This window comes from Bombina bombina, chromosome 6 (assembly GCF_027579735.1).
Source record: "Bombina bombina isolate aBomBom1 chromosome 6, aBomBom1.pri, whole genome shotgun sequence".
NCBI lineage: Eukaryota > Metazoa > Chordata > Amphibia > Anura > Bombinatoridae > Bombina > Bombina bombina.
The window spans coordinates 863376616-863400671 of record NC_069504.1 but is presented as its reverse complement, the minus strand read 5'-3'; the positions used below and the strand labels follow the sequence as shown (position 1 = coordinate 863400671).

Genomic DNA, 24056 nt, shown 5'->3' with positions numbered 1-24056 from the left:
TTATCTAGCTATATCTGTCTGTCTATCTATCTATTATCTATCTGTCTATATATCTATTATCTATCTATCATCTATCTATCTCTATCTGTCTGTCTATCTATCAATCATCTATCTATCTATCTATCTATCTATCTGTCTGTCTGTCTGTCTGTCTGCCTGCCTGTCTATCATCTGTCTATCATCTGTTTGTATCAATATATCTGTTTGTTTGTTACAATAATCACTTTGCACTTCCTACAGACAAAAATGGTACAATCTTGCACTGGGTTGAGGTCCCTTTGAATTCCACTAGCCCTGTCCATTATGATGACAGACGGGGAGAATTCATTGTGCTCAACAAAGGACTGTATTATTTGTACTGTCAGGTAAGAACCCTTATCCTACCTTTTGCTAACTCATCAATATAAAATAGATTGTTGCTTTAATTACTTTTAGGGGCATACATGTCAAATCTGAAATACCATGGAGTACATTTAAATGCGTTAGAAATTTAAGCACTAATGAGTGACTCAGACCTTTTGCGGGGGATAAACTTATAGCTAAAGTACCACTTGGGAGTCACAGAAAACTGCAGGTCTCAAGCAGACATGGCTAGTAAGCCATTCATCAATGACATTCTCATGGCTCTAACCAACAGGAAATGCAGCCTCTCACCATATTGGTGACCAGTTGTGTGCACTTTATAGGTTATCACTTAAATAGTAGACTGGAGCTGTACATTGAAATTTACTTTGCATTACGAAGGGCTAGATTACAAGTGGAGCACAATCAATAGTGCAGGGTGCGCTATCTTTTGCAACTCTGGAATTACAAATGGATGTTTAATATTTTACCTAAAGCTTCTTAATGTGGATGAAACCAGATAGTACAGTGTTTTTAGCGCTCTCATTTATACCCATATTACAAGCGGTGAGTTACATTTTAGCACTGTAAAATGTAGAGCTTTTTAAGACCTAGACAAACCATTATCTTTAATAGTATAACACAGAACTACAAGAAGAACTCCACTAATTATGCACCCTTGGATTAATGCACCATTCGCTTAGCAATTTAAGAGATATGCAACATGAATCTTACCACGCGCATTCATAGAAGTCTGTTATGTGAGGTATTTAGTGCTTCTGCACTATCCGACAAGCATTCGCGACTATCACTTACGTAATAAAAAAAAATTGGACTTGTGAGAGCAAAAAGAGCAGTGTTATTGATTGCGCTCTAGCGATGTTAACGGACAATAGCACTAATATTTTTGAGCTCCACTTGCAATCTAATATTACACAACGTCTTCTTTAGCCTTTTTACCACAGATGCTGATTGGTAAATATGCTTTATACACGCATAGGAAATGAAGCATCAGGGGGTCGATCCGATAAAAATTGTCGCCCGCAAAAGCCGGCGACGCCAATATTTGCGCGGGTTTGGTATCACATATACGGCGTAACCTAGAAGTTACGCGCGTATATTTCTGCCGTCGCCCGTAGTTTTTTGGGCCATAGGCAGGTATACCAAACCCGCGCAGTTTGGTATCCAATATGCAGCGTAAGGACTTACGTGGCGAAAATGGAGAAAACTTACTCCATTTTCACCTCGCCACAAAAAGCAGCCGTAAGAAGCCTTACGCTGACTATTGGAGACCCGTAACTTCCTAAACTGGCTGCTAAAATAAACCTAACACCTAACGCATGCGCAATGTCTATCTCCCTGTCAACCGCGATCTTCTAAAATAAACCTAACACCTAACGCATGCGCAATGTCTATCTCCCTGTCAACCGCGATCTGCTAAAATAAACCTAACACCTAACGCATGCGCAATGTCTATCTACCTGTCAACCGCGATCCCCCCCCCCCCCCGAAATCCCTAATAAAGTTATTAACCCCTAAACCGCCGCTCCCGGACCCCGCCGCCATCTACATAAACTAACCCCCTACTGTGAGCCCCTAAAACCGCCGCCATCTACCTTATCTATCCCCTAATCTGACCCCTTACACCGCCGCCACCTATATAAAAATTATTAACCCCTAATCTAATCCCCCTATACCGCCGCCAGCTATATTAATATTATTAACCCCTAATGTAAGCCCCTTACACCGCCACCATCTCTATTAAAATGATTAACCCCTAACTTAATCTACCTACCCCGCCGCCAGCTATATTATCTATATTAACCCTAAGTATATTATAGTTAATATAGGTATTACATTATATATATTAACTATATTAACCCTAATTATATTAGGGTTAATATAGTTACTATAGTATTTATATTAACTATATTAACTCTATCTAACCCTAACACCCCTAACTAAATTTATATTAAATTAATCTAATTCATTTATAAACTAAAATATTCCTATTTAAATCTAAATACTTACCTATAAAATAAACCCTAAGATAGCTACAATATAATTAATAATTACATTGTAGCTATGTTAGGGTTAATATTTATTTTACAGGTAAATTGTTAATTATTTTAACTAGGTATAATAGATATTAAATAGTTATTAACTATTTAATATCTACCTAGTTAAAATAATTACCCAATTACCTGTAAAATAAATCCTAACCTAAATTACAAATACACCTACACTATCAATAAATTTAATAAACTACAAACATCTATCTAAAAATACAATTAAATTAACTAAACTAAAGTACAAAAAAAAACAAACACTAAATTACAAAAAATAAAAAAAAGATTACAAGATTTTTAAGCTAATTACACCTATTCTAAGCCCCCTAATAAAATAATAAACCCCCAAAATAAAAAAAATTCCCTGCCCTATTCTAAATTAAACAAATTTCAAAGCTCTTTACCTTACCAGCCCTTAAAAGGGCCTTTTGTGGGGCATGCCCCAAAGAATTCAGCTCTTTTGCATACAACAAATACAATCCCCCCCCCCCATTACAACCCACCACCCACATACCCCTATTCTAAAACCACCCAAACCCCCCTTAAAAAAGCCTAACACTACCCCCCTGAAGATCTCCCTACCTTGTCTTCACCACACCGGGCCGAACTCCTGATCCGATCCGGGCGATGTCTTCCTCCAAGCGGCAAAGAAGAATTCTTCCTCCGGCGACGTCTTCCTCCAAGCGGCAGCAAAGTCTTCATTCTTCCGGCGGCATCTTCAATCTTCTTTCTTCGCTCCGCCGCCGCGGAGCATCCATCCCGGCCGACTGCTGTACTACGAATGAGGTACCTTTAAATGACGTCATCCAAGATGGCGTCCGCCGAATTCCGATTGGCTGATAGGATTCTATCAGCCAATCGGAATTAAGTTAGAAAAATCTGATTGGCTGATTGAATCAGCCAATCAGATTCAAGTTCAATCCGATTGGCTGATCCGAACAGCCAATCATATTGAGCTCGCATTCTATTGGCTGATCGGAACAGCCAATAGAATGCGAGCTCAATCTGATTGGCTGATTGGATCAGCCAATCGGATTGAACTTGAATCTGATTGGCTGATTCAATCAGCCAATCAGATTTTTCTAACTTAATTCCGATTGGCTGATAGAATCCTATCAGCCAATCGGAATTCGGCGGACGCCATCTTGGATGACGTCATTTAAAGGTACCTCATTCGTAGTACAGCAGTCGGCCGGGATGGATGCTCCGCGGCGGCGGAGCGAAGAAAGAAGATTGAAGATGCCGCCGGAAGAATGAAGACTTTGCTGCCGCTTGGAGGAAGACGTCGCCGGAGGAAGAATTCTTCTTTGCCGCTTGGAGGAAGACATCGCCCGGATCGGATCAGGAGTTCGGCCCGGTGTGGTGAAGACAAGGTAGGGAGATCTTCAAGGGGGTAGTGTTAGGCTTTTTTAAGGGGGGTTTGGGTGGTTTTAGAATAGGGGTATGTGGGTGGTGAGTTGTAATGGGGGGGGGGATTGTATTTGTTGTATGCAAAAGAGCTGAATTCTTTGGGGCATGCCCCAGAAAAGGCCCTTTTAAGGGCTGGTAAGGTAAAGAGCTTTGAAATTTGTTTAATTTAGAATAGGGCAGGGAATTTTTTTTATTTTGGGGGTTTATTATTTTATTAGGGGGCTTAGAATAGGTGTAATTAGCTTAAAAATCTTGTAATCTTTTTTTTATTTTTGTAATTTAGTGTTTGTTTGTTTTTGTACTTTAGTTTAGTTAATTTAATTGTATTTTTAGATAGATGTTTGTAGTTTATTAAATTTATTGATAGTGTAGGTGTATTTGTAACTTAGGTTAGGATTTATTTTACAGGTAATTGGGTAATTATTTTAACTAGGTAGATATTAAATAGTTAATAACTATTTAATATCTATTATAGCTAGTTAAAATAATTAACAATTTACCTGTAAAATAAATATTAACCCTAACATAGCTACAATGTAATTATTAATTATATTGTAGCTATCTTAGGGTTTATTTTATAGGTAAGTATTTAGATTTAAATAGGAATATTTTAGTTTATAAATGAATTAGATTAATTTAATATAAATTTAGTTAGGGGTGTTAGGGTTAGATAGAGTTAATATAGTTAATATAAATACTATAGTAACTATATTAACCCTAATATAATTAGGGTTAATATAGTTAATATATATAATGTAATAACTATATTAACTATAATATACTTAGGGTTAATATAGATAATATAGCTGGCGGCGGGGTAGGTAGATTAAATTAGGGGTTAATCATTTTAATAGAGATGGCGGCGGTGTAAGGGGCTTACATTAGGGGTTAATAATTTTAATATAGATGGCGGCGGTGTTAGGGGCTCACTTTAGGGGGTTATAGATATAATATAGCTGGCGGCGGGGTACGGGAGCGGCGGTTTAGGGGTTAATAACTTTTTGTATTGTTAGACTAGTGAGGGGGGATAGCGGATAGAGGGTTAGACGTGTCGGGCTATGTTAGGGAGGCGTGTTAGACTTGTCGGGCTATGTTAGGGAGGCGTGTTAGACAGTGCGGGTGTTTTAGACTTTAGTCAGGTTTGTACTTGCGCAGAAATTTGTACTTGCGCAGATTTCTGGACATCGCTGGTTTGTCAGACTTACGGCACGTTAGCATCTGACGGCGCCATATATGGGATAGCTCGAGTTGCGAGCTGAAACTGCGGGCGACGCCGGTTCCCTCGCTTGCGCCGCAAACTGCGATCTATATCGGATCACGCCCCAGGGGGTCGATCCGATATAAATCGTCGCCTGCAAAAGCCGGCGACGCCAATATTTGCGCTGATTTGGTATCACATATACGGCGTAACCTAGAAGTTACGCGCGTATATTTCTGCCGTCGCCCGTAGTTTTTTGGGCCATAGGCAGGTATACCAAACCAGCGCAGTTTGGTATCCAATATGCAGCGTAAGGACTTACGTGGCGAAAATGGAGAAAACTTACTCCATTTTCACCTCGCCACAAAAAGCAGCCGTAAGAAGCCTTACGCTGACTATTGGAGCCCCGTAACTCCCTAAACTGGCTGCTAAAATAAACCTAACACCTAACGCATGCGCAATGTCTATCTCCCTGTCAACCGCGATCTTCTAAAATAAACCTAACACCTAACGCATGCGCAATGTCTATCTCCCTGTCAACCGCGATCTTCTAAAATAAACCTAACACCTAACGCATGCGCAATGTCTATCTACCTGTCAACCGCGATCCCCCCCCCCGAAATCCCTAATAAAGTTATTAACCCCTAAACCGCCGCTCCCGGACCCCGCCGCCATCTACATAAACTAACCCCCTACTGTGAGCCCCTAAAACCGCCGCCATCTACCTTATCTGTCCCCTAATTAGAACCCCTTACACCGCTGTCATCTACCTTATCTATCCCCTAATCTGACCCCTTACACCGCCGCCACCTATATAAAAATTATTAACCCCTAATCTAATCCCCCTATACCGCCGCCAGCTATATTAATATTATTAACCCCTAATGTAAGCCCCTTACACCGCCGCCATCTCTATTAAAATGATTAACCCCTTATTTAATCTACCTACCCCGCCGCCAGCTATATTATCTATATTAACCCTAAGTATATTATAGTTAATATAGGTATTACATTATATATATTAACTATATTAACCCTAATTATATTAGGGTTAATATAGTTAATATAGTTACTATAGTATTTATATTAACTATATTAACTCTATCTAACCCTAACACCCCTAACTAAATTTATATTAAATTAATCTAATTCATTTATAAACTAAAATATTCCTATTTAAATCTAAATACTTACCTATAAAATAAACCCTAAGATAGCTACAATATAATTAATAATTACATTGTAGCTATGTTAGGGTTAATATTTATTTTACAGGTAAATTGTTAATTATTTTAACTAGCTATAATAGATATTAAATAGTTATTAACTATTTAATATCTACCTAGTTAAAATAATTACCCAATTACCTGTAAAATAAATCCTAACCTAAGTTACAAATACACCTACACTATCAATAAATTTAATAAACTACAAACATCCATCTAAAAATACAATTAAATTAACTAAACTAAATTACAAAAAAAACAAACACTAAATTACAAAAAATAAAAAAAAGATTACAAGATTTTTAAGCTAATTACACCTATTCTAAGCCCCCTAATAAAATAATAAACCCCCAAAATAAAAAAATTTCCCTGCCCTATTCTAAATTAAACAAATTTCAAAGCTCTTTACCTTACCAGCCCTTAAAAGGGCCTTTTGTGGGGGCATGCCCCAAAGAATTCAGCTCTTTTGCATACAAATACAATACCCCCCCCCCCCCATTACAACCCACCACCCACATACCCCTATTCTAAAACCACCCAAACCTCCTTAAAAAAGCCTAACACTACCCCCCTGAAGATCTCCCTACCTTGTCTTCACCACACCGGGCCGAACTCCTGATCCGATCCGGGCGATGTCTTCCTCCAAGCGGCAAAGAAGAATTCTTCCTCCGGCGATGTCTTCCTCCAAGCGGCAAAGAAGAATTCTTCCTCCGGCGACGTCTTCCTCCAAGCGGCAGCAAAGTCTTCATTCTTCCGGCGGCATCTTCAATCTTCTTTCTTCGCTCCGCCGCCGCGGAGCATCCATCCCGGACGACTACTGAACTTGGAATGAGGTACCTTTAAATGACGTCATCCAAGATGGCGTCCGCCGAATTCCGATTGGCTGATAGTATTCTATCAGCCAATCGGAATTAAGTTAGAAAAATCTGATTGGCTGATTGAATCAGCCAATCAGATTCAAGTTCAATCCGATTGGCTGATCCAATCAGCCAATCAGATTGAGCTCGCATTCTATTGGCTGTTCCTTGGAGGAAGACGTCGCCGGAGGAAGAATTCTTCTTTGCCGCTTGGAGGAAGACATCGCCCGGATCGGATCAGGAGTTCGGCCCGGTGTGGTGAAGACAAGGTAGGGAGATCTTCAGGGGGGTAGTGTTAGGCTTTTTTAAGGGGGGTTTGGGTGGTTTTAGAATAGGGGTATGTGGGTGGTGGGTTGTAATGGGGGGGGGATTGTATTTGTTGTATGCAAAAGAGCTGAATTCTTTGGGGCATGCCCCAGAAAAGGCCCTTTTAAGGGCTGGTAAGGTAAAGAGCTTTGAAATTTGTTTAATTTAGAATAGGGCAGGGAATTTTTTTTATTTTGGGGGTTTATTATTTTATTAGGGGGCTTAGAATAGGTGTAATTAGCTTAAAAATCTTGTAATCTTACGAGACAAGGCTGTCCGCTATCACCCCTTCTGTTTATCATGGCCATGGAAGTACTTGCCCACAACATTAGGAATAATAAAAATATCACGGGCCTAGATATAGGACAAAAACAATACAAAATATCCCTTTATGCGGACGATGTCCTTCTCTCACTAACTAACCCCGACATATCTTTACCCGCCTTTATGGAGGAAGTATCGAAGTACAGCACACACTCTAACTTTAAAATAAACCCTTCCAAGTCAGAATTTCTAGGAATAGCGATGGAACACCACAAGATACAAACAATAAGCACAAAATACCAATTCACCCCGCAACATTCCACACTAAAATATTTGGGAATACAACTGGCGAAAAATAAGGGAGCCCTCTTCACACATAACTATCAGAATATGCTCAAATTAATACAAACAGAGTTAACCAATTGGCAGCATAAACCCCTATCCTGGCTAGGCAGAATCCATGCCTACAAAATGAGCATATTACCACGCTTCTTATATCTGTTCCAAACAGTACCAATACAACCACCAACTAATTACATAACCACGATACAAAATATAGCCAACACCTTCATATGGGGCCAAAAAATGCCACGAATCTCAAAAAACACGTTATATCGTAACCGTACTAACGGAGGTTTAGGTGTTCCTAATCTCAAATACTACACCCAAGCAGCACAGCTAACTAGGATAGTGGATTGGTGTAAAAACGGGGAGAGTAAGGAATGGGTAATTCTTGAACACGATTTATTAGGTACAAGCAGCCTGGGTAGTGCCTGTTGGCTGCCCACACAGCTAAGACATTTCACTCACCCCATTCCCGTTCTAATCCAAGACACACTCTCAACATGGGATAAACTTATATCAACACAAAAGGGAATGTCGTCAGTCCCCTCCCCATTAACCCCACTCCTACATAATCCCAAATTTCCAATATACCTAGATACTTCCACAGGCAAACCTTACAACATCCATTCACACCTACCGTGCTACACGATACAGGAAAACGGAAAACTCCTATCTAAAACATCGCTTTTAGAGAAAAACATTCCCCTGTTTAGCAGATGGTTTGAATATTTACAGCTCACACATTTCATCCAACACAATAAAAGTAGAGACCAATTAGTCAGGAATTTAACGCCTTTTGAGACTTTGTGTTGGACACAAACACCTATGAGAGGATCCCTCTCTTTAATATATAAAAACCTAATTGCCATACACTCCAATAGCCTCCCGGCCTACACGGGATCATGGGAAGCAGAATTAGGTCGGGAAATCTCACCAAAAGATTGGGACATAATATTTATACAAATGGGTAGATCACCCTCCTCAATGTCTATAACCGAGACAAACATGAAAATCTTATGTCGATGGTACCTACACCCATGCAGACTAGCTAAAATATATCCACAAGCAGATCCCATGTGTTGGAGAGGCTGCGGTCAACAGGGGACCCTAGCCCACATTTGGTGGGGTTGCACGATACTCCAAACATACTGGAAAGAGGTACATAGAGAAACAGAAATAGCCCTAAACCTCAAGATCCCATTCGACCCTTTGGTCCTACTGTTTAATAAACCCCCTAAACTGAAATGTAAATATAAATCAATGTTACTCTATATAATGCTTAGTGGAGCCAAACAATTAATACCTCGGTATTGGAAATCCCCTCAAATACCCACAACACAAAGCTGGAAGCAAAACGTGACTAGAATACTAGGGCTTGAGAAATATCACTATCAAAAGACAGGTAGACTAGATTTCTATCATGCAATGCTCTTATTTTGGGAAGAATATGTTCATCTGGCATAAAGGCCTAGAAACTAAATTACAACATAGTAGTTGGATCCAGACACTCTAAAAAGTTAAAACCCTTTAAAAATAGTTGCAGACCTTGATCTTGGGATTGATATTGAAATTTACATTAATGTAATATTACTTAATCAATGATAATTTATAAAGATGTGTACTTTCATTTTCTGAATTTTCATTTGTTTTCTGTTTTCTGGACAACGTGTCAATTTAAACACCCTACACAGTTATAAAGTGTAATCTATGCCAGTTTTACGGCATGAAAAGAAACTGAGAGACAATGTGACGAATATATTACCGTAGGTCAGTACGACTGTAACAACTGGCCCACATCAGGTTAGATAAAGCTATGTACCCTCTAATGGTTTCATGCAAGAAATATGTGATGTGAACTGTAAAAACAGTACTTATGTTTTTTTTCTTTTCTATTTGTTGTTAATTCTATTATTTTTCAATAAAGCATTTTAAAACTTAAAAAAAAAAAAAAAAAAAAAAAATAAATCTTGTAATCTTTTTTTTATTTTTGTAATTTAGTGTTTGTTTGTTTTTGTACTTTAGTTTAGTTAATTTAATTGTATTTTTAGATAGATGTTTGTAGTTTATTAAATTTATTGATAGTGTAGGTGTATTTGTAACTTAGGTTAGGATTTATTTTACAGGTAATTGGGTAATTATTTTAACTAGGTAGATATTAAATAGTTAATAACTATTTAATATCTATTATAGCTAGTTAAAATAATTAACAATTTACCTGTAAAATAAATATTAACCCTAACATAGCTACAATGTAATTATTAATTATATTGTAGCTATCTTAGGGTTTATTTTATAGGTAAGTATTTAGATTTAAATAGGAATATTTTAGTTTATAAATGAATTAGATTAATTTAATATAAATTTAGTTAGGGGTGTTAGGGTTAGATAGAGTTAATATAGTTAATATAAATACTATAGTAACTATATTAACCCTAATATAATTAGGGTTAATATAGTTAATATATATAATGTAATAACTATATTAACTATAATATACTTAGGGTTAATATAGATAATATAGCTGGCGGCGGGGTAGGTAGATTAAATTAGGGGTTAATCATTTTAATAGAGATGGCGGCGGTGTAAGGGGCTTACATTAGGGGTTAATAATTTTAATATAGATGGCGGCGGTGTTAGGGGCTCACTTTAGGGGGTTATAGATATAATATAGCTGGCGGCGGGGTACGGGAGCGGCGGTTTAGGGGTTAATAACTTTTTGTATTGTTAGACTAGTGAGGGGGGATAGCGGATAGAGGGTTAGACGTGTCGGGCTATGTTAGGGAGGCGTGTTAGACTTGTCGGGCTATGTTAGGGAGGCGTGTTAGACAGTGCGGGTGTTTTAGACTTTAGTCAGGTTTGTACTTGCGCAGAAATTTGTACTTGCGCAGATTTCTGGACATCGCTGGTTTGTCAGACTTACGGCACGTTAGCATCTGACGGCGCCATATATGGGATAGCTCGAGTTGCGAGCTGAAACTGCGGGCGACGCCGGTTCCCTCGCTTGCGCCGCAAACTGCGATCTATATCGGATCACGCCCCAGGGGGTCGATCCGATATAAATCGTCGCCTGCAAAAGCCGGCGACGCCAATATTTGCGCTGATTTGGTATCACATATACGGCGTAACCTAGAAGTTACGCGCGTATATTTCTGCCGTCGCCCGTAGTTTTTTGGGCCATAGGCAGGTATACCAAACCAGCGCAGTTTGGTATCCAATATGCAGCGTAAGGACTTACGTGGCGAAAATGGAGACAACTTACTCCATTTTCACCTCGCCACAAAAAGCAGCCGTAAGAAGCCTTACGCTGACTATTGGAGCCCCGTAACTCCCTAAACTGGCTGCTAAAATAAACCTAACACCTAACGCATGCGCAATGTCTATCTCCCTGTCAACCGCGATCTTCTAAAATAAACCTAACACCTAACGCATGCGCAATGTCTATCTCCCTGTCAACCGCGATCTTCTAAAATAAACCTAACACCTAACGCATGCGCAATGTCTATCTACCTGTCAACCGCGATTCCCCCCCCCCGAAATCCCTAATAAAGTTATTAACCCCTAAACCGCCGCTCCCGGACCCCGCCGCCATCTACATAAACTAACCCCCTACTGTGAGCCCCTAAAACCGCCGCCATCTACCTTATCTGTCCCCTAATTAGAACCCCTTACACCGCTGTCATCTACCTTATCTATCCCCTAATCTGACCCCTTACACCGCCGCCACCTATATAAAAATTATTAACCCCTAATCTAATCCCCCTATACCGCCGCCAGCTATATTAATATTATTAACCCCTAATGTAAGCCCCTTACACCGCCGCCATCTCTATTAAAATGATTAACCCCTTATTTAATCTACCTACCCCGCCGCCAGCTATATTATCTATATTAACCCTAAGTATATTATAGTTAATATAGGTATTACATTATATATATTAACTATATTAACCCTAATTATATTAGGGTTAATATAGTTAATATAGTTACTATAGTATTTATATTAACTATATTAACTCTATCTAACCCTAACACCCCTAACTAAATTTATATTAAATTAATCTAATTCATTTATAAACTAAAATATTCCTATTTAAATCTAAATACTTACCTATAAAATAAACCCTAAGATAGCTACAATATAATTAATAATTACATTGTAGCTATGTTAGGGTTAATATTTATTTTACAGGTAAATTGTTAATTATTTTAACTAGGTATAATAGATATTAAATAGTTATTAACTATTTAATATCTACCTAGTTAAAATAATTACCCAATTACCTGTAAAATAAATCCTAACCTAAGTTACAAATACACCTACACTATCAATAAATTTAATAAACTACAAACATCTATCTAAAAATACAATTAAATTAACTAAACTAAATTACAAAAAAAACAAACACTAAATTACAAAAAATAAAAAAAAGATTACAAGATTTTTAAGCTAATTACACCTATTCTAAGCCCCCTAATAAAATAATAAACCCCCAAAATAAAAAAATTTCCCTGCCCTATTCTAAATTAAACAAATTTCAAAGCTCTTTACCTTACCAGCCCTTAAAAGGGCCTTTTGTGGGGGCATGCCCCAAAGAATTCAGCTCTTTTGCATACAAATACAATACCCCCCCCCCCCATTACAACCCACCACCCACATACCCCTATTCTAAAACCACCCAAACCCCCTTAAAAAAGCCTAACACTACCCCCCTGAAGATCTCCCTACCTTGTCTTCACCACACCGGGCCGAACTCCTGATCCGATCCGGGCGATGTCTTCCTCCAAGCGGCAAAGAAGAATTCTTCCTCCGGCGATGTCTTCCTCCAAGCGGCAAAGAAGAATTCTTCCTCCGGCGACGTCTTCCTCCAAGCGGCAGCAAAGTCTTCATTCTTCCGGCGGCATCTTCAATCTTCTTTCTTCGCTCCGCCGCCGCGGAGCATCCATCCCGGACGACTACTGAACTTGGAATGAGGTACCTTTAAATGACGTCATCCAAGATGGCGTCCGCCGAATTCCGATTGGCTGATAGTATTCTATCAGCCAATCGGAATTAAGTTAGAAAAATCTGATTGGCTGATTGAATCAGCCAATCAGATTCAAGTTCAATCCGATTGGCTGATCCAATCAGCCAATCAGATTGAGCTTGCATTCTATTGGCTGTTCCGATCAGCCAATAGAATGCGAGCTCAATCTGATTGGCTGATTGGATCAGCCAATCGGATTGAACTTGAATCTGATTGGCTGATTCAATCAGCCAATCAGATTTTTCTAACTTAATTCCGATTGGCTGATAGAATCCTATCAGCCAATCGGAATTCGGCGGACGCCATCTTGGATGACGTCATTTAAAGGTACCTCATTCCAAGTTCAGTAGTCGTCCGGGATGGATGCTCCGCGGTGGCGGAGCGAAGAAAGAAGATTGAAGATGCCGCCGGAAGAATGAAGACTTTGCTGCCGCTTGGAGGAAGACGTCGCTGGAGGAAGAATTCTTCTTTGCCGCTTGGAGGAAGACATCGCCGGAGGAAGAATTCTTCTTTGCCGCTTGGAGGAAGACATCGCCCGGATCGGATCAGGAGTTCGGCCCGGTGTGGTGAAGACAAGGTAGGGAGATCTTCAGGGGGGTAGTGTTAGGCTTTTTTAAGGGGGTTTGGGTGGTTTTAGAATAGGGGTATGTGGGTGGTGGGTTGTAATGGGGGGGGGGGTATTGTATTTGTATGCAAAAGAGCTGAATTCTTTGGGGCATGCCCCCACAAAAGGCCCTTTTAAGGGCTGGTAAGGTAAAGAGCTTTGAAATTTGTTTAATTTAGAATAGGGCAGGGAATTTTTTTTATTTTGGGGGTTTATTATTTTATTAGGGGGCTTAGAATAGGTGTAATTAGCTTAAAAATCTTGTAATCTTTTTTTTATTTTTTGTAATTTAGTGTTTGTTTTTTTTTGTAATTTAGTTTAGTTAATTTAATTGTATTTTTAGATAGATGTTTGTAGTTTATTAAATTTATTGATAGTGTAGGTGTATTTGTAATTTAGGTTAGGATTTATTTTACAGGTAATTGGGTAATTATTTTAACTAGGTAGATATTAAATAGTTAATAACTATTTAATATCTATTATACCTAGTTAAAATAATTAACAATTTACCTGTAAAATAAATATTAACCCTAACATAGCTACAATGTAATTATTAATTATATTGTAGCTATCTTAGGGTTTATTTTATAGGTAAGTATTTAGATTTAAATAGGAATATTTTAGTTTATTAATGAATTAGATTAATTTAATATAAATTTAGTTAGGGGTGTTAGGGTTAGATAGAGTTAATATAGTTAATATAAATACTATAGTAACTATATTAACTATATTAACCCTAATATAATTAGGGTTAATATAGTTAATATATATAATGCAATACCTATATTAACTATAATATACTTAGGGTTAATATAGATAATATAGCTGGCGGCGGGGTAGGTAGATTAAATTAGGGGTTAATCATTTTAATAGAGATGGCGGCGGTGTAAGGGGCTTACATTAGGGGTTAATAATTTTAATATAGATGGCGGCAGTGTTAGGGGCTCACTTTAGGCGGTTATAGATATAATATAGCTGGCGGCGGGGTACGGGAGCGGCGGTTTAGGGGTTAATAACTTTATTAGGTTGCGGCGGGGTACGGGAGCGGCGGTTTTGGGGTTAATAGCTTTTTTATTGTTAGGATAGTGAGGGGGGATAGCGGATAGAGGGTTAGACAGTGCGGGCTATGTTAGGGAGGCGTGTTAGACAGTGCGGGCTATGTTAGGGAGGCGTGTTAGACTTGTCGGGCTATGTTAGGTAGGCGTGTTAGACAGTGCGGGTGTTTTAGACTTTAGTCAGGTTTTATAGGCGCCGGCAGTTTCTAACGTGGCGCAAGTTTCTGGCGACGCCAGAAATTTGTACTTGCGCAGATTTCTGGACATCCCTGGTTTGTCAGACTTATGGCACGTTAGCATCTGACGGCGACTTATATGGGATAGCTCGAGTTGCGAGCTGAAACTGCGGGCGACGCCGGTTCCCTCGCTTGCGCCGCAAACTGCGATCTATATCGGATCGCGCTCCAGATCAGCATGAAAAGTTATTTAGGATCCATATTTATAAAAGTAGAGGCTTTAACAGCAGAAAAAGAGAGGTACTAATTCCATTTTTTTATTCATTACAACTCACTTAGCTGACACAGGTTCAGACTACAAGTGGCACGCTATCAGGTTTTTTTCCCTCGCACGCTAACTGCGTTCATAGTAAACATTAACGTGGGCGGGTTATTGCATGTATTTCAAGTTGAGAGTAAAAAAGTTTGCACTCAAACAAAACCCAATGCACGCTGTTGTCAGGACTTTGGATATTCAAACATGTTAACTTCTTCTACTTGTAGAATTTAATGGGATGCACTGTTAAAAAAAACCCAGACACTTATTGCTTGTGCGCTAACCTGACACCATGTAAGACCTAAGCACGAAGGCAGTTATAAATATTTTAAATTCCAATGTTCTTCACATAGAATAAAATTTTCTTTTTATTTTTAAATATATATATTTCTATATATATCTGATATTTTTTTGTAAACTATAAATCTATAAAGATCTATCAATCTATATATATTTATATATATATATATATATATATATATATATACACTCGCCACTTTATTGGGTACACCTGTTCAATTGCTTGGTAACACAAATTGCTAATCAGCCAATCACATGGCAGCAACTCAATGCATTTAGGCATCTAGAAGTGGTGAAGTTCAAACCGAGCATCAGAATGGGGAAGAAAGTGGATTTTAGTGACTTTGAACGTGGCATGTTTGTTGGTGCCAGACGGGCTGGTCTGAGTATTTTAAAAACTGCTGATCTGCTGGGATTTTCATGCACAACCATCTCTAGGGTTTACAAACAATTGTCTGAAAAAGAGAAAATTTCCAGTGAGTGGCAGTTGTGTGGACGACAATGCCTTGTTGATGTCAGAGGACAGAGGAGAATGGGCAGACTGGTTTGAGATGATAGAAAGGCAACAGTAACTCAATTAACCACTTGTTACAACCAAGGTATGCTGAATACCATCTCTGAATGCACCACATGTCGAACCTTGAAGTAGATGGGTTACAGCAGCAGAAGACCACACCGGGTGCCACTCCTATTAGCTAAGAACAGGAAACTGAGGCTAAGTTTGCACAGGCTCATCAAAATTGGACAATACAAGATTGGAAAAACATTGCCTGGTCTGATGAGTTTCAATTTCAGCTGTGACATTCAGATGGTAGGGTCAGAATTTGGCATAAACAACATGAAAGCATGGATCCATCCTGCATTGTATCAACGGTTCAGGCTGGTGAAGATGGTGTAATGGTGTGGGGGTTATTTTCTTGCCACACTTTGGGCCCTTTAGTACCAATTGAGCATTGTTTAAATGCCATGGCTTACCTGAGTATTGTTGCTCACCATGTCCATCCCTTTATTACTACAATGTACCCATCTTCTGATGGCTACTTCCAGCAGGATAATGCACCATGTCACAAAGCTCAAATCATCCCAAACTGTTTTCTTGAACATGACAATGAGTTCACTGTACTCCAATGGCCTCCACAGTCATCAGATCTCAATCCAATAGAGCACCTTTGGGTTGTGGTGGAACGGGAGATTTGCATCATGGATGTGCAGTCGACAAATCTGCAGAAACTAAGTGATGCTATCATGTCAATATGGACCAAACGCTGAGGAATGTTTCCAACACCTTGTTGAATCTATGCCACAAAGAATTAAAGCAGTTCTGAAGGCAAAAGGGGTCCAACCCGGTACTAGCAAGGTGTACCTAATAAAGTGGCCGGTGAGTATATATATATATCTATATATATATATATATATATATATATATATATATATATAAAAGAAAAAGTCAATATGCTAGACACAATTTACTAAATGAAAAACTAATACTGAATTTAAAATGCAATGATAGACAATATGTCCAATGAAATATATATACACAATATCAACAGAGAAAACAAGAGTCTTATCTGTGGGAACAATGTTCTGGTCCTTTGGAAACCTAGGGGGGAACGACTGCTTATAGGTGAGTCCTCCTGTACCAACACCGGAGGTGTACAAATGAACGAATACACAATTCCCCCTTGTAGGTGGGTACTCACAAAGATGACCTCAAAGGGTAAAGTAGGATATCCCACTAAGCGGTCTGTTGCACATCAAAGTACGTCCGATGGTATACACAGTTCAATAGCTGAAAACAGTCCGCTTATCTCCTCTGCTGTGGCTTATTACTATTTACGAACAGGTATTGGTTAAATCTTGTACAGGTCAAGCAATCACTGTACATCAAGTCAAACTTTATGGGTTCTGAAATAGTCTGAGATAAAGATCCTCTGCATATTTATTAGAATCAGTAAAACCTTATCTCCACACAGCCTCTGCGGTGCTCCCTTCTCAGTCAGACTGATGCACAGTGCTTGCTTGACCTGTACAAGTTTCACCAATACCTGTTCATAATAAGCCACAGCAGAGGAAATAAGTGGACCGTTTCCAGCTATTGAACTGTGTATACCATCGGACGTACTTTGATGTTCAACAGACCGCCTAGTGGGATTTCCTACTTTACCCTTTGAGGGTTTTTACGTCTATCTCTTACCTCATACTGATTGAGGTCATCTTTGTGAGTACCCACATACAAGGGGGGATTGTGTATTTTTTCATTTTTATGTTTTATTAAAAACAGATAACACTATGAGGAGATCCTTTGTGCGCTTATTCTTAGATTTAAATATATATATACAGTATATATATATATATATATATATATATATATAAATGTAAAATAAAAAGAAAATGTTCTACTATGTGAAGAACATTGGAATAAAACAATATTTACCTTAAATACACAGTAAAACACATTATCAAATATTAAAATTGATTAAAAATGAAAAGTTTTAAGGTATTTAACTGGAAAGGGCTCCAAAGTGTATGTGTATATGTATATATATATATATATATATATATATATATATATATATATATATATATATATTAAGATTTGAAAAACAAGAGTAGAAAGAGACAACAGTAAGAAAAAAGGTGAAGGGGGAAAGGTGGGGGAGGAGAAGGAAATAAAAACCAATCCTATGAAGGGGGAAAGGTGGGGGAGGGCAAGGAAATAAAAGCCAATCCTATCTAGCATTATGCCTATATATGTATGTATATATACATTATAGCCCTTTCAAGCCAAACACCTTGTCATATACCATATACAATTTAACCCTTATAACATTTTTAATTAATATTTATATGAACAATTTTAATCAGAAACTGTATATTTGAGTGTTACACTTTATTTTAATGTATTTGTGATGTGTTTGGTGAACATTTATTTTTTACAATTACGCTTTATGCAAGGTCTTCATTTGCGCTAACCCGTTTACTTTCAAATTGTAAGATGCACGCAAGTTCGCGTGATCACGATATTGCATATCGTTACACGCGCCATATTGTTACACGCGCACACCACTTGTAATCTAGGCCATAGTGTTATCCATTTATCACAGATATAATTAGTATAAATAGATATGACACAACTTTTATAAAGCTGCTGACTTAAAGGGACACAAAACACTTATCACAAGAAAAGTTGAAGAAAGTTATCCACAATGTAAGTTTGTGTACCGAGAACACAACCCTATCATTGTTATGCCCTGAAAGCAAATGTACCTCACTGTCATTGTGCCCAAAGTTTACATGTCACTGTTGTCTGGCACTTCTTCCTTCATCTGGAAGAGGCTGGGACCAATATTGGACATTTCATTATGATGCACACTCGCAAGCGCACACATGAAATCCTTTCCCATAATAAAAAGCACACTGTGCAAGACAAGTATCTCTCTGCTCAGTTCCCAAACTTCTGCTGAACCACTTGTTTCTCAAAGCTACCCAACGTATCTGCAGCCCTGAGGAAGTAGTGTGTCTGCAGCTCTGAGGAAGTAGTGTGTCTGCAGCCCTGAGGAAGTAGTGTGTCTGCAGCTCTGAGGAAGTAGTGTGTCTGCAGCCCTGAGGAAGTAGTGTGTCTGCAGCTCTGAGGAAGCAGTGTGTCTGCAGCGCTGAGGAAGTAGTGTGTCTGCAGCCCTGAGGAAGTAGTGTGTCTGCAGCTCTGAGTAAGTAGTGTGTCTGCAGCCCTGAGGAAGTAGTGTGTCTGCAGCTCTGAGGAAGTAGTGTGTCTGCCGCTCTGAGGAAGTAGTGTGTCTGCAGCTCTGAGGAAGTAGTGTGTCTGTAGCTCTGAGTAAGTAGTGTGTCTGCAGCCCTGAGGAAGTAGTGTGTCTGCAGCTCTGAGGAAGTAGTGTGTCTGCCGCTCTGAGGAAGTAGTGTGTCTGCAGCTCTGAGGAAGTAGTGTGTCTGCCGCTCTGAGGAAGTAGTGTGTCTGCAGCTCTGAGGAAGTAGTGTGTCTGCAGCTCTGAGGATAAGGTTATGGCAGAGGAGCTTGACTACATGCACTGCTTCTGCTCATGCTTTGAAGAGCTCAATGGCACACATATCACGTGACTACCTTGCAATATTTTAACAACGTTACAACATGGCAGCTATCTTTTAGATCAATAGGTGGCGGTTTCATTAATAAATATAAGATGCCAGATTTATTCACTGTCAGGTGGGCTGCTAATATTTTTGCCATTATAATACTTTGAAAAAAAAAGTGTTTATTTCAAGATCTGGGTGGTGCTATTATCTATCTTAAATCTACTATCTCATGTGTAAAGACACATTGTACTAAAATATTTTGTTATCAATATAAAACAGCAGCAGTATCAAACATTTTTGCATGAAAAAATGTAAAGTAACATATTTTAAATTTAAACTGAAACTAATACAGCAGTATCAGTTGAGTGCTTCCTACTGATCTTCACTGGATGATAGCCACTTCCTGCTAATGGATCATTATTACTTCCTGTTTATCCTGACAAGTACTTCCTGCTAATGCTATTTGAGTTTTAGTATGAAGTACCCTATAAGTCAATGAAGATTAACCAGAAGTACTCACTCAACTGATAGTGGCAGATTAGTTTAATTTGAAATTGCTTTCACTTTATATTTTTAGACAAAGTCTAAATGTTTAAAAGCTACACGTTCATATGGATTACAGAAAAAACGTGCACAATGTTCTTACGCTCAATAAAATATGTGAAAAATATGGTTTAACAAAAACAATAAATACGAACAAAAGTGTGTAAATACAAGTCAATGAATACTACATAGCGAGTAATCAAACAAACGAGCTGGATACGATTATAATCAATGAAAAACTCTATAGTAATAACACAAACAAGCAAACATATGTCAATAGTAAAATAAGTGCATTGTAAAAATTATGTCCCTCCCTCTCCCTACGGCTCGACTGGCATGTGCATATGGATCCTACGCTATACCCTGCACCTTGTCCTCTATTTAAGGTTTTAATAAAGCCTAAGGGGCCTATCTATCAAGCTCCGAAAGGAGCTTGACGGCCCGTGTTTCTTCAGACTCGCCAGAAACAGCAGTTATGAAGCAGCGGTCGCAAAGACCGCTGCTCCAAAACCCTGTCCGCCTGCTCTGAGCAGGCGGACAGGAATCTCAACAATTCAACCCGATCGAGTATGATCGGGTTTATTGACATCTCCCTGCTGGCGGCCCATTGGCCGCGAGTCTGCATGGGGTGGCGTTGCACCAGCAGCTCTAGTGATCTGCTGGTGCAATGTTAAATGCAGAGAGCGTACTGCTCTCCGCGTTCAGCGATGTCTTGCGGACCTGATCCGCACTGTCGAATCAGGTCCGTACGACATTTCTTAAATATGCCTCTAAATCTTAAAGAGACAGTAAAGTCAATTCAACTTTCATGATTCAGATAGACCATGCAATTTTAAACAACTTTCCAGTTCACTAATATTATCAAACTTGCTTTGTTCCCATGTTGTCCTTTGTTGAAGAATAAACCTAGGTAGGCCGATAGGAGATTAGGAGTGTGCATATGTCTTTAGTTTTCTATTGCAGAAATGTTCGCAACTATGTATAGCATTGTTATAAACATTGTTGCAAACACTGCTGACTGATAGCTAAAGATACTTGCATGCTCCTAACCTCACTAGGGATTAATCTTTTAAAGGACATGGGTAGGCTCAGGAGCAGCAATGCCTTATTGGCCAATTTGAATCATGAAAGAAACATTTTAGGTTTCATTTCCTTTCAACAACCAGAACTAGGCAAGAAAGATCATAGAAGTAAACTGGAAAGTAGGGATGGGCGAATGTGTTTATATTCAAATTTGAATGTTAGAACAAATGTTATTGTCGAAATTCGATTTACATAATCTTAAATTAAGTCATTCTTAAAAATTCTATAATCGAATGCTATTTACAGTTTTTGAATGTCACTTTCAAATTCAAATGTTTATAATTAGATTGAATGTCCACATAACGAAATTTTTAATGTAAAATTCAATTTAACAAATGCTATTTAGAAGTTCATGAGGTAGGGAATTTAGTAAATTGATTGATTTCTATTTCGAATATTGCATAATTTGAATATTACATTTAAAGAGAGCATTAGAATCACTATTACAAATATATAAATTTGAATTTTTCAAATTCGAATATTTGCATAATTCAAATCGAATTATAAGAAATTTCGAATTGAATATTACATTTAAAGAAAGCATTAGAAATACTATTAAATTAAACGAATGTTAGAATGTTGTCCAATAATTCGAAATTCAAAACGAACGAACATGTAAAAATTTGTTTCATTTTTCTTATGTTGTGAAACATTCAGCCATCCTTACTGGAAAGTTGTTTAAAATTCCACGCCCTATCCACTCAATTTAAGTTTAATTTTGACTACTCTGTCCGATTAATTGTATTCATTGCATACCCAGCGCTACAGAATTGTACGGCGCTATACAAATAAATAATAATAATATTCACAACCTGTACCTATACCCTTGACAATTTGCTTTTTGGTCAATCTTTTTCACCCCCCCCCCAAATTGCTCCTGTAGATCCAGCTCCAGATATTTCTTTCAAATATGAATTGAATGCTCTTATTCTATTTTTTTTTAATCCATTCTTTAAAGTCTCTACAATTTTAACTTATATTGTCTTGGCCTGTCCATTGTATTTCTTTACTTGTTTACTTGTCGATTTCTTCACAGGTGCATTTTAATGAAAATCGTAGCATCTATATCAAATTGGATCTTCTTTTTGATAATTCGTTGATTTTTCGCTGCTTGCAAGAATTCTCCGCTACTGCTGCAAGCATCCATAATCCTGAAGTGAAGACGTGTGGTGTATCTGGGCTCCTTTTACTGCGTCCTGGTTCCTCTCTACGTATCCGCACAATCCCTGATGCCAGGCTAAAAACTGATCGATTTCTTACGTATTTTGGGCTCTTTCAGGTCCATTGAATCTACCTCCACAAAGAATGGGGTAAAAAAAGATAAGAAGATCCAACCCCAAAGTGAATTCTATTAGACTCCCATTTTTTTTAGACTTTATTGCAAATACAGGACAAGGGAGATATAAACATACATGCATAAGAATGTAAAATGCAAATTTAGATTCAAAGAGCAATCATACCACACATGGGCCAGTATGAAGTGAAAGTCTATAAATATACAGATACTGGATATGGATGAAATCCCATTTTAAGCTCAGAAACAATACGCAATCAGCACTTTTTGTGCCAGAAAGGAAATATATGGCAACAGAGATCAGGATGTCAGTTCCTTGCAAAATATTTAAATTACAGAACCAGAGATTAATGTGGGTGATAAGGCTTAATGTTCATTGCAAAACTCAAACAAAATAGGGAGTAAAGAATGACAGACAGAAAACAGACAAAATAACTGCACTGCCTAAATGTTATTGCAGACAATATGGTGAGATAGAAGGGACAACAACAAGCTCTAGAAATAAAGAGCAAGGAGTGTGTTGACTACAATGGAAATATACAGACAGAAATAGAAAATGATCATGACTAGAATGAGTTACAAACATTAAAAATATAGATTAAAGTTGATTACGAGTATAGCATTGCTTGGAAAAGGAGCAATGAATATGAAATTGCCTCCATTGCAAATATACAGCCACAAAATGAAAGAGATTGTAGCTATAGTGTATAACAAACCCTGTGATTATAAGGGAAGAGATATTATTACTAACAGAGCCTGGCATGTATTACAAGATTAAAGTCAGACTGAGACATCCTGGCTGTAGGGTATATATGCAGCCAGTAAGCAATTGCTAATCAATGGTGCATAACAAAAAGTTGCATAATGATTATGGTGCTCAGCATGCGCTGCAATTAGGTGCCAGTAAGCAATCAGTAATAAAGGATTGAGAATGCATAGAATATATAAAGACAGAAATAGATTGAGGTGAGCCCAGAAAAAGCAAACCATAAACTGATATCTGAATATAACAAAAACATGCTAGGATAAATGAATGCACTGTGATGGTGAAACAAAAAGTGACTGTGACTTCAGCATTGTAAATACATATAAATATTGTTTAAAGACTACAGGTCCCAGAATATATATATATATATATCATTTCCTGGTTTGTGCTGAAAATCAAGAATCAGAAACAGAGACCAGGAATATGGTTTTATTAAATACATCCTTTAACAAAGTGATAGTTATACTTTAGATGCAACATACAATATTTTTTATAACCTGCCCCCCAAACAAGTCTTACATTTATACATGGTGAAAACAAGGCATCTGTCATATAAGTATTAATGTGTTGCTTCATAATAAATATATATTTCATACAGCAACTGGTGTAATTTCATTTGAAGATGTGAGGATTTGAACATACTTAGGGCGCAGGACTAATTCTTGTTAATTTAAATGAACAGCAGTGATTCTTTCTACTACATTTGTAATGCATTTGGGACATAGGAGGCATTTTATATTTACAGTGGGGCAAAAAAGTATTTAGTCAGCCACCAATTGTGCAAGTTCTCCCACTTAAGAAAATGAGAGA

The 24056-nt window shown here is 38.0% G+C and overlaps 1 protein-coding gene across 2 annotated transcripts in view; it reads left to right on the top strand.

Moving 5' to 3' along the window:
- The window catches only part of TNFSF12 (TNF superfamily member 12), a 185378-nt gene extending 161531 nt beyond the window's left edge, over positions 1 to 23847 (top strand). For both annotated transcript variants that reach the window (XM_053718315.1, XM_053718314.1), the window contains 2 exons: positions 241 to 365; positions 22223 to 23847. In XM_053718315.1, the coding sequence (XP_053574290.1) occupies positions 241 to 365; positions 22223 to 22474 (377 nt within the window). In that variant the 3' untranslated portion in view covers positions 22475 to 23847. The remainder of the gene's footprint in view (positions 1 to 240; positions 366 to 22222) is intronic.
- The last annotated feature ends 209 nt before the right edge of the window (positions 23848 to 24056 follow it).